Consider the following 19,115-nt stretch of genomic DNA (forward strand, 5'->3'; position numbering starts at 1 on the left):
TGAATACCTTGAGGGGTGTAGTTTATAGAATGGGGTCATTTTTGGGTGGTTTCTTTTATGTAAGCCTCGCAAAGTGACTTCAGAGCTGTAGTGGTCCCTAAAAATTTGGTTTTTGTAAATTTCTGAAAAATTTCAAGATTTGCTTCTAAACTTCTAAGCCTTGTAACATCCCCAAAAAATAAAATATCATTCCCAAAATAATTCAAACATGAAGTAGACATATGGGGAATGTAAAGGCATCACAATTTTTAGGGGTATTACTATATATTACAGAAGCAGAGAAACTGAAACTTTGAAATTTGCAAATTTTTCCAAATTTTTGTTAAATTAGGTATTTTTTGGTGCAAAAAAAATATTTTTTTTAACTTTATTTTACCAGTGTCATGAAGTACAATATGTGACGAAAAAACAATCTCAGAACGGCCTGGATAAGTCAAAGCGTTTTAAAGTTATCAGCACTTAAAGTGACTCTGGTCAGATTTGCAAAAAATGGCCTGGTCCTAAGGTGTAAAAAGGCTGTGTCCTTAAGGGGTTAAAGAAGGTTTTCAGGTGAACTACCCAAAGACCCCCAAACTGCATCATGTCTTCTCCACTCGATGGTCACCTGCTGCCAACAAAAGTTTGTTAGAATAAATGGTACTAAATGTATTTTAAACATTGTGCGTTAAGTTGGAGGACACCCTCCTGGTAACCCCCCCCCCTCTCCAACACACACTCACACACTTTTCTAGCTACTTTTCATAGAGGATAAGTGCTGAAAAAAGTCGCACATTTTTGTTTGCCTGTGGCATGCACCTTTTTAATGCAAAAAAAAAACTGGTACAAAGCTGTTGAAAAATGACCCCCTTTGTCCCTAAGCAGCAGTTGGCTGGCATGGTCACATAATGCCATTTACAAGGAAACTGTCATTGTGCCCTAATAGGGCTGCAAAACCTGTACCTGGCAACGCTATACAGAATTGCCTGTGCTGTAATGATATGTACTGTATCGGGGCAGCAATCGATATATTCTGTACACACTCTGCTTGTCAGAATTCCAGCTTTGTGACTCCTGTCCTCGCTCCTTCCGGTTCCCCACCGGAACCAGACGTATAGTGGGGCCGACTATGTGCTCATCTCAACTGAGGCCATTTATTGCATGTAGACGGCTCATCACATTTCTGTTCTGGCAGAGACAGGAGTCACAGAGCTGAAATTGGGACACTCTGACAAGCTGAGTGTTTTGTTGTTGTGTTTTTTTTTTTTTCGTCTGTGTCTGGCCCCCTGGCCATTTTTTTTTTTTTTTTTTTTTTTTTTTTTTTTTTTTTTTTTTTTTTTTAAGCGGTCTAGTGATCCATTTAATTTGGTAATCCTGAATATCTGATATTCCAGCACAGTGCCACAAAATGGGGCAGATATAAGAAGCAGCCTGTTTGCCCATGTCAACCAGTCACAACACAGCTTTCATTTTCCAAAAGCCCTTTAGGTAATGAAAGCTGTGCTGTGATTGGTTGCTCTGAGAGGGATTTATTTTACTCTAAAAGAAAAGCATTCCTTGTCGCAGCTCCTGCTGTTGAAAAATGAAAGCCGTGCTGTGATTGGGAACGTGGACATTTTCATTAAAGGGGTTGTCCCTTCTGTTTCCCAGTTCCGGGTAGCTTGCTGTATATGCAGTTTGCGTAGTTTCCCTTGCACTGCAACGAGAGGCACGGAAACAGAAAAGTGTCGGCCCGTTCCGCTGTTTCCCCGTCCGCCTGGTGGTCGGGGCTTTGTCCCATCTTGCCTTAAGAACGGCGAGAAGAGACGACCCCTTTTAATGTCCTCCTTGGATTTTGGAATATTTAGAAAATGAGTACATAACAAAGACATAACACCTTATGTTGTGTTTGTACAATATTTTCGGGGGGAGGGGGGGGGGTTCTTTGTCAAGTGTCTTTCTACCATCCAGAAAATCAGATAATCCAGTATCTATCATGTCCTGATTAAATGGGTTGTGCAAGATTAAAAAGCGGCGCCCCCACCCGTACGCAGCTTGTGACTGGTATTGTAGCTCCGTCCCTCGAGGTGTGCGGGACTGGTGGGGCTCTGAAGTAATATTTCATGGCCAGTATTTTTTTTCACGATTCTCCATGTTTTTCCCTCACAGTGTGGTATCTGTATGTGCAGCATCTCTGTATTTGAGGATCCAGTGGAGATCCCATGCGGGCATGAATTCTGCAGGACATGCTGGGAGTCGTGAGTATCATGTTATTATAGATTTTATTAATGCTTTTTATTACTGGGGGGGGGGGGGGGGTGATCCTTTTCCCTGAGTATTGCTGGATTGGTTAGGGGGCAGTGCAATCTTTGATATAGAATATGTTTGACAAAGGAGGGGCCCAAAAAAATTGGCAGTCAAATCCTAGTATTGCCGATTTTGGTGCAAAATCCAGTGCAAATAGTCATTCACGCTTAAAGGGCGTCTGTCAGCAGTTTTGTACCTATGACACTGGCTGACCTGTTACATGTGCACTTCGCAGCTGAAGGCGTCTGTGTTGGCCCCATGTTCATATGTGTCCTCATTGCTGAGAAAATGATGGTTTAATATATGAGCCTCTAAGAGCAACGGGGGCGTTACCAGTACACCTAGAGGCTCCGCTCTCAGATGTGATGACGTTCTCACTGCCTGTCCTTGTCAATCACAGTTTGTAGGGGGTAACTTGTTTTAACCAGGGTACCCCTTTAATTGTATCATTTAGGCCCGTTTAAACAATGAATCTAATTACAAAGCATTTCAATATTGATCAAAGTTGGAAAAAATTGATATTTAATCTTTTTGAAAAACGTGCATTTATTTGGCAGATGGCGGACAGTACGGTAATTATGTTCATGTTCTATAAACCCAGGCCACAGAAGAATTGACTTTATTTTCTCCTCCGTTATTGCGCTTTCCACATGTCTGGCAGCCGGAAGCTTCTAAACTCTTTATTTCATTCTACAATTTGAAGTCTAGTGTCTCTCAAGATATCTACGTAATAGGAAATAATGAAATTACGGTTCTCCCCTCCCTGGGAAATTTCTGCAGACAGTCCTGTATGAGGCATCAGAATATGAGAAGTACATTTAATATGAGAAGTACATATGTAATGCCAGGCAGTATAGAGATAACAGCTCTGCCGGGTCATCCCATGTACGGGGCTTCTATATTGGGTGTGAGGAACTTTACCAGTAAAGGGGTTATCCCCACGATGAGAAGTCATCACCTCTCCACAGGATAGGGGACAAGTATCTGACTGGTGGGGGTCCTACCACTGGAACTCTCACTGAACACAAGAATGGCGGTCCCATGTTCCCCATTTGAATGGATCAGCACTCAGGTGGCCTGGTTTAGAAAGGGTTAACAGAAGAGGATCCCTCATCATGGCTGCCGAGACTCTCTAATCATGGAGGACCCAAAACGTCTGTGCATTACAGGGACAGACCATGTAATTTAATTAGGTGTAATTCTTCATTTCTCCTGTGGAGGCACTGCAGGGGTATTGAAGACATGCTTTAACCCTAAGTTCACACCTGAGCGTTTTACAGTGCGTTCAAACGCGCTGTAAAACGCTCAACACATGAAAACCAATGCTTCCCTATGGGAATGGTTCTCACCTGGGCGTTTTACAGCGCGTACGATCGCGCTGTAAAACGCCCGACGCATAATCAAGTTCTTGAGCTTCTTTGGGGCGTTTTGACGCGCGTTTGTGGCCATAGGACACTGCAGTCAATGACACAAACGCGCGTTTACTATTACAAAAAACGCGCATAGAAACGCTCAGGTGTGAAAGCAGGGTAAAGGGGAAAGAAACTGAACAACACACAAACCGCCTGCATCAAAGAATAGATGGTTACTTACCTAACAGCTTCCACACTGCCGCTCCAGTTCTCCGGGCAGAGCTCTGTTTGTTTTACCCGGCTGCAGCGATGACTGACATAACGTCGACAACATGTGACCTCAGCAGTGCACCAAAGAGGCCAGTGATTGGCTGCAGTGGTCACATTTTGTCGACGGGCATCACTGCTGCAGCCAGATAAACACAGCCCATCCGGGAGAACTGGAGCAGTGACGTGGGATCTGCTGGGCAACGATCTATTCTTTACTGCAGACAGATCATATGTGCTGCCCGGTTTCCTCCTGAAGCAGGACAAATCCTTTAACTGTTGACAACCTGTCATTTAAAAGTACTCTTTAAATGATCACGTGCTAGTAGTCAACACTAGGGGGTGCTAGCTGCATATACTGTAGATTTCTACACTAGTATTGGACTCCATGGTAGACCACCATTCACTTAGAAGACCTGTGTGCCACCATAACTCTTCTGCTGCTTGGCTGACATTTTTCTAATTATTTGATTTATTTGGTTTTTGCTTTTCTTTTGTTTTTAGGTTTCTGAACCTTAAAATCCAGGAGGGGGAGGCTCACAACATCTTCTGTCCAGCCTATGACTGTTTCCAGCTGGTTCCAGTGGAGGTGATAGAAAGTGTGGTGTCTAAGGAGATGGATAAGCGCTACCTCCAGTTTGACATAAAGGTGGGGTCCCGCTCTATAGATGTGAAACGCATGCGTGGAATGGCAAATATCCTTATGACATGAGAGTGGGATCGTGGCTGAGACCCCACGGATCTTCAGGTTCCCATTCTCTGTACACAATTGAAAGAGAGTCTGACATTCCTATTCAGCTGCCCTTACAAATCCATGTAGTATCACATGGCGGCCATAGAAATCAATGTAGTATCATGTAACGCCGAATGAAATCAGTGTAGTAACTCACAGCACCATTGAAATCAATGTATTATTAAATGGCCCCCATTCACATATGGATATTAACGTAGTATCACACGGCACTCATTGGACTACTTTTGAAATCGCTGTAGTGATGCATGGTGCCCATTGAAATCAATGTTCTATTATGTGGTTGCCATTGGAAAGAATGTAGTATCACATGACACCCATTGAAGTCAATATAGTATCACATGATGGCACACATTGAATTATTGTAGTCACATTACTCCCATTGAAATCTATGCAGTCACATGAGACCCATTGAAATGAATGTACTATTGCATGGCACCCACTGAACTTGTCGTATCACAGCGCCCATTGAAATCAATGTAGAGTCACATGATGCCCATTGAAATCAATGTAGTATGACATGACTCCCATTGAATCAATATAGTGTCACATGATCCCCTTTGAAATCAATGTAGAGTCACATTGCGCCCATTGAAATCAATGGCGTATCACATGACGCTCGTTGAAATTAATTTAGTGTCACATGACACTCATTGAAATTAATGTAGTATGACATGATGCCCATTGAATCAATATAGTGTCACATGATGCCCATTGAAATCAATGTATTGTCACATGGCACACATTTCATTATTGTAGTGTCACATTACTCCCATTGTAATCAATGCATTGTCACATGAGACCCATTGAAATGAATGTAGTATGACAGGACTCCCATTGAATCAATGTAGAGTCACATGTCCTTTTTTTCTTTCAGTCTGTGCCTCTCTTGTCCGACACATCTTAATTCTTGTGACTTGTTTTTCAGGCATTCGTTGAAAACAACACTGCCATCCGATGGTGCCCGACGCCCGCCTGCGAGAGGGCGGTGAGGCTAAAGAAGCAGGGAAGCAATACGTCCGGTTCGGACTCCCTGAACTTTCCTCTGCTGCGAGCTCCGGCTGTGGACTGTGGGAAAGGACATCTGTTCTGCTGGTGAGTACGCTATATATCGCAGCTGATAGGGTGTGTACACTTTTGCCATTTTGTTATCTGTAACCATGGAGACGCATCGTCTGCATGGAGGGGCTGTCTTCACAAATAGACTCTGTCTAGTCTGTTACAGTGTAGTCCAGCGGTCGGTATTATTACAGCCATACCAAATTTATATAGACGTTTGCAATGGCTGGCCTAAGAGCCTGCAGGAGCCCCCTGGCTGCCGTAAGAAGATACCGGCACCCTGCAATCTCACCACAAGATTGATCGCCCTGACTAACCGCTTAAATGCTGCAGTCGCTATTGACCGTGGCATCTGAGGGGTTAAGTGTCCGTGATCTTGGTTATCTCTGATCGCGGACATTGCCAGCGGGCGTCGGCTGAACAACACCTCCATCATCTGCCAGCTCAACTCCGTGGCCGGCCGTACATGTCTGGCAGATGTTGTCAGGTGGTTTATATTGAGGCATTGCAGCAATTAAAAAATAGTTGCAAAAGTCTACATACCCTTTAATTGATTCTGCAGGTAGTAGAATAAATACAGTAATGCCTTCATACAACATGACAAAGATAAACCTTTGGGCGCACTTACAGATTTTGCATGTTAAAGGGGTATTACCATCACAGACATGCCCCCATTGTCTGATAGGTGCGGGTCTCACCTCCAGGACCCGCACCTACAATGAGAACGAGACTGGGAAATCAACTGAGGGAGCACTGCGCATGCACAGCCGCCCTTCATTCATTTCTATGGGGCCGCCGAAAATAGCCGAGCCAGGCTGTCTGCCCCATAGAAATGAATAGGAGCAGGGGCCACGCATGCGCGGTGCGCACCCATTCACTTCTATGTGAGCAGCGCTTTGTGGTGGATGGACTCCGGGAAATCCGGGGTCCTCCAGCCACAGCTCTCCCCGCTCCGTTCTCGTTGTAGGTGCGGGCCCCAGAGGTGGGACCCGCACCTATCAGACAATGGGGGCATATCCTAGCGATATGCCCCCATTGTCTGTGATGGGAATACCAAGTGTTCCTGTGGGGACCAAGGATTCTGCTTATTTTATATCGGTCTGTGAGATCCTGCCCATAGAACGCATTATCCATTTAAAGGGGTTTTCTGAGAATTAAATATTGAGGACCGATCGTCAGGATAGGCCCCATCAGTATCTGATCAGCGGGTGGAGCTCTGACTCCTGGCACCCCCACCGATCAGCTGAGACTGCAGCCTCTTCATAGTATATGGAGCACAGCGCCGTACACCGTATAGTGCCTGTGCCTGGTATTGCATCACAGTCCCACTTGAATGAGACTCTGCTGCAGAATGGCCTTGGACACGACGTCTCAGGCTGCAGCACTTGCCGGAGCCCCTTCTGTCCCCCTTCACCGAGTGCTGGGAGCCAGACCCCCACCAATCAGATATTAAAGACCTACCCTGAGGATAAGTCATCCATATTTTAAACTTTCTTTTTTTTTTTTTATCAGATCTTTTTTATTTATTTGACAAAGACATCAATATATGACATTATGCATAATAAATGACATAATTCAAAACAAATCAGCATGAGTCATACTTCTGTACATTGTCAAAATCTTTTTATAAATAGACAAGTATAGATTTCTAGAAACCCACCCCCTCCCAACAACTATCCCCCCCACCCAACCCCTACTCACTCCGGCATCGGGTCGCCACCTTGCACTTTATAGCAAAATTGCACTGTTTGACATCCAGTCGCCCCATAATTTGACAAAATTTTGAGGGCAGCCTCTTTTAAGAAAAATAGCTTTTTCATGTATCAACATATTGTGAACTTTGGTCCTAAATTCCCCCAATGTTGGGGGGCACGCTTGTATCCAATGCACGGCTATCCGTTTCTAGCCACATACAGCCGTCCAGTATCCATCTGTACCCTGACATTTCCACAGCATATGAAACAAATCCGCTGGCTCAAAAGAACACCTTGGGCATTTTGCATCAGTTCTGACTCAAATCCTCTTCATAAATATTGGTGTTTTATACACCCTGTGTATAATAAAAAGTTGAGACAACTTTCCCTGTCCTCCCCCGAGAGAATACATTTTTGGACTTCGTCTAATTTAGTGATGTTAGTACCTTTTTTTTAATCGTAGTGTCATACGCATGACGAATTTGGAGGTATTGGTAGAAGCGCGTACACGGGATCTGGTATCTTTCCTGCATATCCGTAAAGAATCTAAATATACCGTTGTCTAATAGATCTCTTATTCTAAGGATCCCTTTATTCTCCCAATTCTGAATACCTGACAGAGGAATAAATTCAGGGAGCCGTGCATTATTCCAAGTTGGAGATACTTCACTAACTCCCCCAATTCCCCTCAACTTTTTAATCTTGTTCCATACTTTGGAAATAAGCCCTATCAAAGGTGAATTTAACTCCAAGTTTTGTACCCCCGCCCCTTCCAAAAACCACATTAAGTCCCTCCTACCTATTTGGTGCAGTAAGATCTGGCTAGACATCCGCCAACCTATAATCCATCCATCCCTTAAGATGCTGACACTGTGCTGCAAGATAGTAAATCCATGGGTTTGGCCCTGCCAATCCCCCTTTGTTTTAGGATGCTGCAATGTCTCCAATTTGATTCTGGGTTGACCTCCTCTCCATATTAGATCTCTAAATATCGCATTAATGTTATGAAATCTGTCCATACGCAACCAGACCGGGGCATTGTGGAGTATGTACAACAACTGCGGCATCATTATCATCTTGGGGTCCATTCACACGTCCGCAATTTTGTTCCGCATTTTGTGGAACGGAATTGCGGACCCATTCATTTCTATGGGGCAGCACAATATGCTGCCCGGACACGGAGTTGCAGTCCTGCACTTCCGGGTCCGCAATTCCGTTCCCGAAAAAAATAGAGCATGTCCTATTCTTGACGAGAATAGGCATATTCTATTAGCGCCGGCTTATGTGCGGTCTGCAAAATGCGAAACGCACATTGCCGCTGTCTGTGTTTTGTGGATCCGCAAAACACGTTGTGGACGTGTGAATGGACCCTAAAGGAGGTTTACTCTGCCCACTACAGAAAGAAATCATTTGCACCATGCCTTGGCCTTCAATCTGAATCTCGACCGCAAAGGGGACAGGTTAAGCTCCTCAAATTCAGTACTCCTGGGCGAAATATGAATTCCTAAATATTAACTTTTCCCCACCAGTGGAATATTATGAGCAAGGACCGTAGCAGACACCTCCTGACCATCAATAGGCATCAGCGCCGATTTTTGCCAATTTATAGTGAGTCCCAACAGACCACTAAACTTGTCTATAAGGGACATAGTGGCGGATAAGGAGGCCATTGTATCCCCCAAGAACAAAAGAGTATCATCCGCATATAGCGCAATTTTATTATGTATCCGACCATATTGAAAGTCCTTTATATCTGGCGATTTACGCACCGCTGCTGCTAGCGGTTCTATGGCTATAGCAAATAACAGCGGCGAAAGTGGGCGGCCCTGCCTAGTTCCTCTAGCCAATTGAATGTAATTGGACATTCCCCCATTAGTCCTTATTCTTGCCTTCGGGTTGGAGTATAAAACCTGCACCCACCTAATAAACCAAGGCCCAAATCCCCTACATTTCAGCGTTCCCCAGAGATATCCCCACTCCACACTCAAAGCCCTTGGCAGCATCAAGCTACAGAATAGCCGCAATTTGCAGACTAGTATATACTCTGCGGATGTTAATTGCCGTGGACTTCTGGGGCATGAAACCTGTTTGGTCAGAGTGAATTACACGGAGAACCACTCCAGCCAAACGTTTTGCTAAGACCTTTGCCAGTAGTTTAACGTCTGCCGTTAGAAGGGATATAGGTCTATACGAGTCGGGCATCCTCTTATCCTTTCCTTTCTTAGGTGTTACCACTATGAGAGCCTCCTGCACCGACGCCGGTAGGGAACCCACCTCTAACGAGTTCAATAATTCCGGTAATAACACTCCTTGGAAGTGCTTATATACTTCCATTGGAAGACCATCCGAACTTGGGGCTTTATCATTGGCCATGTCTTTCAGGGCCTCCTCCAGCACCAAGGGTTCCTCTAAACTCTCCCTATCCCCCTCGGATAATGTAGACAAACCTACTTCCTCAAGGAACTGTAATAGTTCCTCCTCCGAATTAGAGGTCTTAGAGGAATATAGAGAAGAGTAGAATCCCTCAAGTATATCTAGTATATCCCCGGTGTTGATGAGTGTCATATAGGTTGTCCCTTGCTGGACCCTCAAGACAACCGATAACATGTGTCCCACTTTTTCTCCTTCTGCAAACCATTTTTGCTTATAAAATATACTCTTCCTGTCTGCTGCCTGTAGTAGATGACCTCTCAATACTCTACTATCCTCTCCGCCTCCACTACTGCCTTATGAAACCTGACATCCGCTTCCTTAGACCTGTTTTTATGTAGACTTAGGCTGGGTTCACACCTGAGCGTTTTACAGCGCGTTCCTACGCGCTGTAAAATGCTCAACAGGCAAAAACCAATGTTTCCCTATGGGCATGGTTCTCACCTGAGCGTTTTACAGCGCGTACGAACGCGCTGTAAAACGCCCTACGCCCCAAGAAGTACAGGAGCTTCTTTGGGGCGTATTGTCGCGCGTTCCCGCACATAGACCCAGCGGGAACGCGCGACAATGGGCGTTTGCTTGTTTCCTCGCACGTATGTAAACGCCCGATAAGCACGCTTGTAAACAGCACTTATCGGGTACGCTTAGGTGTGAACCCGGCCTTATAGCTTTTTTTTTTTTTTTTAAACTCGTTTTATTGAAGTATAAAGTTGCAATATTATCACACATGACAGTTTGACCTGACCATAAAGTCAATATTGCGAGTATACAGAGTCAACCTGCAAGTTGACAATAAACAAACAAAGGAAACAAACATTCCGTGGTACATAATCCCAAAAATAATTTCCCCTGGACGCAGCAGGGTTACGTGGCAGACACCATTCCCAATCCGAAAATGATTTCCCACCATTCATGTCAGGGACATCAACATACATGGCAATTGAGAACAAAGGAGAAAAAAGGTATATATACATAATAAAGCAATAACAGAAAAGCCCAACATTTCCCAGCAAGGCCTGCATAGCTAAATTGAAATAAGAGGCTATCGAGAATTCAGCGTACTAGCGGACGCGCACCATTCCCCCCACACTTTCTCAAATTTCTGGGGGCATCCCCTATGAATGTAGACCACTTTCTCCAGAGGAATAATCTGGTTCACCACCCGCTTCCAATGGTTAACATTAGTCATCCTATCGGCCATCCACCTAAGAGCTATCGCCTTCCTAGCCAGAAATAGAGTTTCCTCCAGGAATATCCTATGGTGATGAGACCACATCTCCTCCTCGATAACTCCCAACAGGCACATCTTGGGACATAGAGGAACAGTACCTGGCACTAAGTTAGACAATAAGGCCGTCACATCCCTCCAAAAGCATTGTATCGCTCTACATTCCCACATCATATGCCAGAAGTTAGCATTGGGCTGTTGACATCTTAAGCAGTTGTCATTCTGCATCCTACCCATTCGGAATAGCCTGCTCGGTGTGAGGTAGCTCCTATGAAGTATATGTAACTGTATCATCTTATTGTTAACCGAAGGGGAAACTCTTGTAGGAGCTGCCAGCGCTTCGGCCCATTCAGTCTCAGAAAGGGACGGAATGCAAAGCCTCCATTTGTCCTCTACACCCAGAGGGGAGGTAATCATCTTCGTGGTTATGAGGTGTGTATAGATAGCCGATATGAGTCCTCTGGGACCTTGTGTGGATAGCACTCCAATCAGCGGGTAATTGGAAATCTTTCTAGATCCTCTTCCGAACTGTGCGGAGAGAGCGTGTCTAATCTGCAGAAACCTAAAAAAACATGTGTCTCGGGACTCCATATTTATCCTGTATTTGAGTAAAGGATCTCAGGGATCCTCCCTCATACAAGTCTCCCAGGGCCAGTACCCCATGATCCCTCCACGTCGCAGCACCGTCATGACTACTCAAATGCGGAAACATAGGGTTTCCCCATAGGGGTATTGCGTCCGGTAGGTCAGAGTATACCTTCAATTTAGCTGCCTCCCATACCTGATGGGCCAACCTATGTAGTAAGAGGGTTTTACCGTGGAAAAGGTTAATATCTTCCAGCACCGGCCATAAGGAGTGTAGCTGGAGAAAGTCCTGCAAATAGAATTCCGCATTGGGGAGGGGCTGCGAAGAAACCCAGGAGGTTAGATAACGTAGTTGACCCGCTAGGAAGTACATGAACAGGTCCGGGAGTGCCGCACCCCCCTGCAACTTGGGTCTCTGAAGAGTGCGCAGCGCCAGCTTTCTTCTAGCCCTACCCCAAATAAAAGCGGACATCATAGAGTGGAGGCGATCAAAAAACCGTCTCGGGATAGTCGTACTAGCATGTTCCAGTACATATAAGGCTTTGGGTAGAAGGACCATCTTTATGAGGTTCAGACGTCCCATCAGAGAAATAGGGAGCGACCGCCACGCTGCAAATTTTTTCGTGAAAAACAAAGTTAAGGGCTCTATGTTCAAAGCGTAAGCTGAGGGGGGATCCCTAGTTATTATAATACCTAAGTACTTAAACCTATCCACAACAGGTAGATTGTGATATATCACGGGCCATCCCTCAGGCTGAAGGGGCATCAGGGCCGACTTGGTCCAATTAATATGCAATCCAGAGAACCGGCCAAAAGTTTCAATTAACTCAATTGCCCTGGGTAACGACTGCTCCGCCTTATCCATAAAAAGGATCAGGTCGTCAGCGTATAACCCGACTCTGTCCTCTCTATCCCCCAAGGATATTCCTCTGTAGACTCCATCCTGCCTCAGTCGAAGTGCCAAGTGTTCTATTGCGACTGCAAATAGGAGGGGTGACAGAGGGCAACCCTGTCTTGTGCCTCTACCCAAATCAAAACAGCCTGAGTGCGAGCCGTTCACCAGTATATTCGCTTTAGGCTGCCTATATAACATTCGTACCCACTGGGCAAATACTGGCCCAAATCCAAAGCATTTCAGCGCTTCCAGTAGATACGGCCATTCCACTGAATCAAAGGCTTTGGCCGTGTCCAAAGAAGCAAGGACCCATGGCTTTTCCAAAGCTCACCCAATTTGCGTTATTACTTGCGCCCTCCTGATGTTACTGGATGTGGACCTCCCAGGTATAAAACCAGATTGATCCTGGTGTACAATAGAGGCGACGACCCTATTCAATCTATTGGCAATCATTTTTGTAAGAACCTTATAATCTAGGTTTAGCAAGGATATGGGCCTGTATGAGCCACACTCTAAGGGGTCCTTATCCGGCTTCAAGATGATTACAATGGTGGCGTCATAAAAGGAGTCCGGCAGTTTCTGTTGAGACATAGCTGCCTGCAGCATACTCCTCATTCTAGGGGCCAAAATGTCACCATACCTATTGTACACCTCGATCGGTATGCCGTCCGGCCCAGGAGCTTTCCCAGTATTTAGACCTCGCATGGCATCCTGTATTTCTTCCAAAGTAAAGTCTCTCTCAAGCGAGTCCCTATCCTCAGCACTCAATTGGGGATGCGTCACTTCCTGTAAATATGTCGTGAGTTCCTGGGGTGAATATCGTGACACCGAGCTATATAATTCTTGATAGAATTCCTGAAATCTAGCAAGGATGTCTGGCGACCTTTCCCTTATCTCACCGTCCAATCCTCTTATACGTAGGACTGGGGGGGCTGATGAATTATTCCGAGCAATATGTGCCAAAAGCTTACCTGCCTGGCCTCCCTGTTCAAAAGACTGCTGTTTAAGAAAGAAAAGTTTCCGGTCACTTTTCTCCTGGAGGTGTTGCATGTACTGTCTCCCTTTAAGAAGCCAGTCTACCCTGTTAGCCTCAGAGGGGTCTCCAATAAAGGCAGTCTCTGCTACCTTACAAGTCTCCTGCAGTTCCACCTCCCTGCGGTGGGACTCCCTTTTAATATAAGCTATGGATGATTTAATACAACCCCGTAAGTAAGCTTTTAACGTTTCCCAGATTAGTAGTTCATCTAATGTGTCACCCTGCACCTCAAAAAACATATGGAGTTGATCCGGTATCCGATCATTGGGCCCTATCAGGGTGAGCCAGAAGGGATGTATGCGCATCTTGTTCCCACCTTCCCGACCATCTAACAATAAGAACTTTGCTAACAGCGGGGCGTGGTCAGAGGGACCCTGCGGACAGTACTCAATGCTCTCCAGTTCAGTAAGGGTTAGTGCATTACCCATGATGTAATCTATCCTAGATAAGGCACCTCTAGAAGGGGTGAAGCAAGAGTACTGCACCGCTAGGGGATGTCTCTCCCGCCAGAGGTCCAGCCAGCCCATTTCAGTGGCCACCTTCAGGAGTGCCGAAGTTGAGCTAACGGGTCCCATACTTCCCGCCTGACCCCGAAAACGGTCCAGCTCCGGATTCATTAGCATATTAAAGTCCCCCATACAGATCAGTCTGACATTCGGATACTGCACCACAAAGCTTACCACAGCCTGCAGGACAGATATACTGGCCGGTGGAGGATTATACACATTAATGATGACGTACGGAGTACAATTAACATACGCATGCACAAATATGTACCGGCCGTCTGGATCCTCCACGAGCCTCTGCATCTCCCATCGTAGACTACTGTGTACTAAGACCGCCACCCCTCTTGAGTATGAGTTCCCATATGCATTGGCGCTCCACTGGACCCACGACTTCTTTACTCTGTTGCCCGTCTCCAATGTTAAGTGGGTCTCCTGCAAACCTAGAATATGTGGGGCTAGCCGACGCACATGTGAAAACACCGCTAATCTCTTCCTGGGCCCACCCAAACCCCTCACATTCCATGACATAACTGTTAGTCCCGCCATGCTATCCGGAATCCCATGGATTTCATAAGTAATGTGTCCCTAAACAGAATCTCGGGGCCCCACTTACTGCCATTCACTCTATACATCTGCGTCATACATTCCCAGGGAATAATAGCATACCACCAGAACAAACACATAAAAATAACGTAACAACTAGATGTCAGTAACATCAAGTGTAAAGCAGGCACAAGGCCTACAACATTCGTGACCGTGTATACGGGGACCTGCATGGTGTACCTAGATGTTAACCCAATGCAGGTAATCGCCGGGTGAGACCCGTGGCTATAGAAAACTAAATGGCAAAATATCAACTAACCCAAGTGCAGAAAAAACAAAACATTTCAGAGTACATAACACTCCGTATATCCTAAGAAGAGAACCATGATGATCATACGATACCAATGAAGTGTTCCTGCGAGCGAAGTCCAACGAGAGACAAATTAAATTAACGTCCTGCACAAATCCGCTCGGAGTAGGTTAGTGTAGTAAGGATCCCAAAGTTCCTCAGATCCCTATCTCGGTCTGCTGGCAATCCATTCGTCGGTTTCTCTCGGATCCGTGAAAAATAAGGATTTCCCGCCGTCTACAACCCGGAGCCGTGCTGGATATGACATGGAATACTGGATATTCAGCTCGCGTAGCTTCCTCTTGACCGCCACAAAGGTGGATCTTTTTTCTCGCCCAATTTCCTTGGGGGACACAGAAGACCTTGGGTATAGCTCATCTCCCTAGGAGGCGTGACACTAAGTGAAAACTGTTAAGCCCCTCCTCCACAGCTATACCCTCAGCCTGGAGAGAGAGACTGCCAGTTTTTGCTTAGTGTCCAAGGAGGCAAGACACTCCCTGCTACTGCAGGGCTGTTTTCTCCTTGTTTAAATTTTGATTTTTACTTTTTTCTTTTCTTTTTGTTCCAGATCATCAGGGACAACAGAGTCGCACTAGACCTCTCTGTTTCTCCCGGGGTTGAGCTGCGCCAGTGCCGGTCATCCGCACTGCTGCCTCCCCCACAGAAGACAAGGTGGATCAGGGCAGCCCAGCTCCCCTACATCCCGCCAGCGCAAGGGTCGCCCGCACGCCAAGTCCCTCTCCCAGCGTCCTGCCACTGCGGTGCCAGTAGCTGAAGGGGCGACCCTGCTGGAATGGACTGAGGGTGAAGACGACTATGGTGAGAGAGTGGCTTCTCCAGCCCTACGTCCCCCACCCCCCACCCTGGTCTCCTGCGTGCCTGACCCCCCATACTTGGACCCTTCGGTCACTGCTGGACCTAGGCTGGCCCCTGGGGTGCTGCGGGGCGACATTCCACTCCCTGCTCCCTCTCCTCCCTTCTGGCCCTCATGGGACATTTTAGCAGCAGAATGCTGCGAATAGGCAGTCTCCCTTCACTTATCAGCGTCCCTCCTGGAACGCTGTGCTCACATCCTCACGGGCACCCGGTCTCAGGGTCCCCCCATCCCCTCACCGATGCGCTGCTCTGGACCGGGGGCCTTTTCCTGAAGGCAGTGCTGCTTGGGCGCCTGCACCTCCGGCGCTTCTTCCCGGCCTGCTGGGCCGCACCTCCGAGCTGGGCCGCACTCTCCCGGCCCCCGACTGTTCCGGCCTGCGGGGTAGACTCCCGCGGCCGGCATTGGCTTGAGCACGATGCTCCAACGATTCCGGCCGGCCGTCGGCGACTTCCGGCCGGCCGGGCGCCGTAAATTTAGGTCCAGGCTCCGGGCCTACTGGGCCGCATTCCGGCGCTCCACCCGGGCCTCTGACTTCCGGTCCGCGGGGTGGGCTTCCGCGGCCGGTTTGTCCAGGCAGTCCGCTCCGGTTTTCCTGTGCGGCCCCGGTCAGCCGGGTGCCGCAGAAAATTTAGGCCCCGGCTTCACGGCCTGCTAGGCCGCAAACTTCCGGCCTCTGTTGGAGGGGGCGGGAACTTCTCCGGGCGCGAATTCTTCCCGCCTGGAGGTTCCCCGCCCCCAGGGGATCGCGCCGCCGCCTCCTCCTCCCTTTCCAGGTTGGTGGCTGTTAACCCTTCGGGTACCGGCCCCCGTGCTTGTTTGTTTTATTCGGCTGATGGGCCTATATGGCTGGCGCGCCCCCCCCCTCTACTTTATGCTGGGCACCTGTATGGTGGCACTTCTTTCTGCCTCAGTGAGGCTATTTTTTATTTGGGAATGCATGACATGGTTAAGCTAATGGATTTCGTGTGCGCTGCGCAGGACGCTGCAGCCTTATCTCAGTAGCGCCGCCTGTACGCGTGCTCCTTCCATGAGCGGCATGGTGTCGCACTCCCCGGCTGGTGCATGCTTCCCTTCTTTGGCCCTCTCCAGGATGCAGCGCTGGCCAAGTGCATGCGCCCTCCAGCTATGGTAATTTCCATGTGCAGACAACCCCTTCCTAGGCGGGAGGATACTGCACTCTCTCGGGCTGCAGGCTTGCCTGGTGCATGACCCCCCGCTTAGGTGGAATACTGCACTCTCACCGAATACGGTGTTGGCCATGTGCACGAGAACGCTGCACTCGTTGGATTCGCTGCAGGCCATGTGCACAACCCCCTTCCATAGGCGGAATGCTGCACTCATTGGATTCGTTGCCGGTCTTGTGCATGTCCTCCTTCCATAGGTGGACTCTGCACTCTCACCAGATACAGTGTTGGTCTGGTGCACGACCCCCTTCCATAGGGGACCGCTGCATTTTTACTGGATTCACTACCGGCCATGTGCGTGATTCCTTTCCATAGGCGAAATCGCTGCTCTCACTGGATTTGATACCGGCCATGTGCATGACCCCCTTCCATGGGCGGAATGCTGCACTCACTGGATTCGCTGCCGGTCTTGTGCATGACCCCCTTCCATAGGCGGAATGCTGCACTCACTGGATTCGCTGCCGGTCTTGTGCATGACCCCCTTCTATAGGCGGAATGCTGCGCTCACTGGATTCGCTGCCGGTCTTGTGCATGACCCCCTTCCATAGGCGGAATGCTGCACTCACTGGATTCGCTGCCGGTCTTGTGCATGACCCCCTTCCATAGGCGGAATGCTGCACTCACTGGATTCGCTGCCGGTCTTGTGCATGACCCCCTTCCAGGGGCGGAATGCTGCACTAGCTGGATTCGCTGCCGGTCTTGTGCATGACCCCCTTCCTCTAGGCGGAATACTGCACTTTATTGGTTATGGTGCTGGGCAGCCGGCCGTGTGCATTACCTCCTTCCATAGGCGGTATGCTGCATTCTCATTGGATTCGCTGCCGGCCTTGGGCATGCCTTCTTCCCTCAAGCGCCATGCATACTCCCTCACTGACTGGGGTCGTTCTCTCGCTGTTAAGTTGCTGGCCGCGTGCAGGACCCCCTTCCATGGTGGGATGCTTGCAACTCACTAAATCCACTGCCGGCCGTGTACATGTTCCCCCTTCCGTGGGCGGTGTACGGCACTCTTACTGGATTCGCTGCCGGCCATGGACATGTCTCCTTTCCTCAGGCAACATACACACGCTCTCACTGACTGTGTTTGTTCTCTCGCCAGTGTGCTGCTGGCCAGGTGCCTGACCCCCATCCATGGCGGGGTGCTCGCATTCTCCCTGGTTGCAATACTGGCCATGGGCATGGCTCCCCCTTCTGGGTAGCATACTGCACTCTCACCAGATACGTTGCTGGCCTCTAAGTTGGGTGAAATGCTTGCACTCCCATTGGATACGGTGCTGGCCTTGTGCGTGACCACCCCTCATTCCATGGGTGGACTTTTTGTGCGCTCACAGGACTCACACCTGTCCTTGTATGTGCTGTGCTGGACTTGTTCTTGTCCCCATTCATTGGCGAAGTAGTTGTACTCTCACAAAATTCGGTGTTTGGTGGATTATTGCACACTCACTTAATGCTAGGCTTACCCTGTGCATGTCCCCTTTTCTCTAGGTGGACGTCCTGCTGGATGCGGTGGGGCCATGTGCATGGCCCTCTTCTGGGCGGAATATGGTATGTCTTCCTTCTCTGAAGTAGGTGCTGGTCTTGGGCATCACCCCCTTGTTGGGCGGGCTTTGCACGCTTGCTGCCCGCACTGTTTGCCAAGTACATTGCCCTCTCTTCTGGGCAGACTGCTTGCGCTCCGTCGCATGCCATACTAGTCTTGTGTGTGTCCCCCCTTCCGGTTGCACTTTGCACTTCTGTGGGGCTCTGTGGCTGGCCCTCCTTGCTGTATGACTATTTCGCAGTGGGCGGACGCTCTTGGGGCTGCTACTCTGTGCGTTGTTGGGCCGTGTATGCCTTCTCCTTCCGTAGGTGGGTTGGCTTTCTCACTGCTTATGGGGCTGCTTGTACATATGCCTCCATTCTTCCTGCGACTTGTCGTTTTTCTCTTGGGATACGGTGATTGCCGCCGGCCTGGCACTCTTCTCTGAGGAGATCTTTCTGTTCACCTGGCCTGGACGGGCTCTATTGTTCTCTACTGCAGCGAGCTGGGTGGTATCCGTTCTCTGTTCGGAGGGTATATTTGGTGTTTCCGTTGTGACAGTATCCACCATATTCGTTGGC

At 48.2% G+C, this 19,115-nt stretch overlaps 1 protein-coding gene across 1 annotated transcript in view; it reads left to right on the forward strand.

The window, feature by feature from the left end:
• Positions 1-19,115, forward strand: part of ANKIB1 (ankyrin repeat and IBR domain containing 1) — a 124,298-nt gene that overhangs the window by 71,452 nt on the left and 33,731 nt on the right. Inside the window, exons 7-9 of the mRNA XM_044295872.1 lie at positions 2,125-2,213; positions 4,386-4,530; positions 5,561-5,727. Coding sequence (XP_044151807.1) covers positions 2,125-2,213; positions 4,386-4,530; positions 5,561-5,727 — 401 coding nt within the window. The remainder of the gene's footprint in view (positions 1-2,124; positions 2,214-4,385; positions 4,531-5,560; positions 5,728-19,115) is intronic.

This window comes from Bufo gargarizans, chromosome 5 (genome assembly GCF_014858855.1).
Source record: "Bufo gargarizans isolate SCDJY-AF-19 chromosome 5, ASM1485885v1, whole genome shotgun sequence".
NCBI classification, from domain to species: Eukaryota; Metazoa; Chordata; class Amphibia; order Anura; family Bufonidae; genus Bufo; species Bufo gargarizans.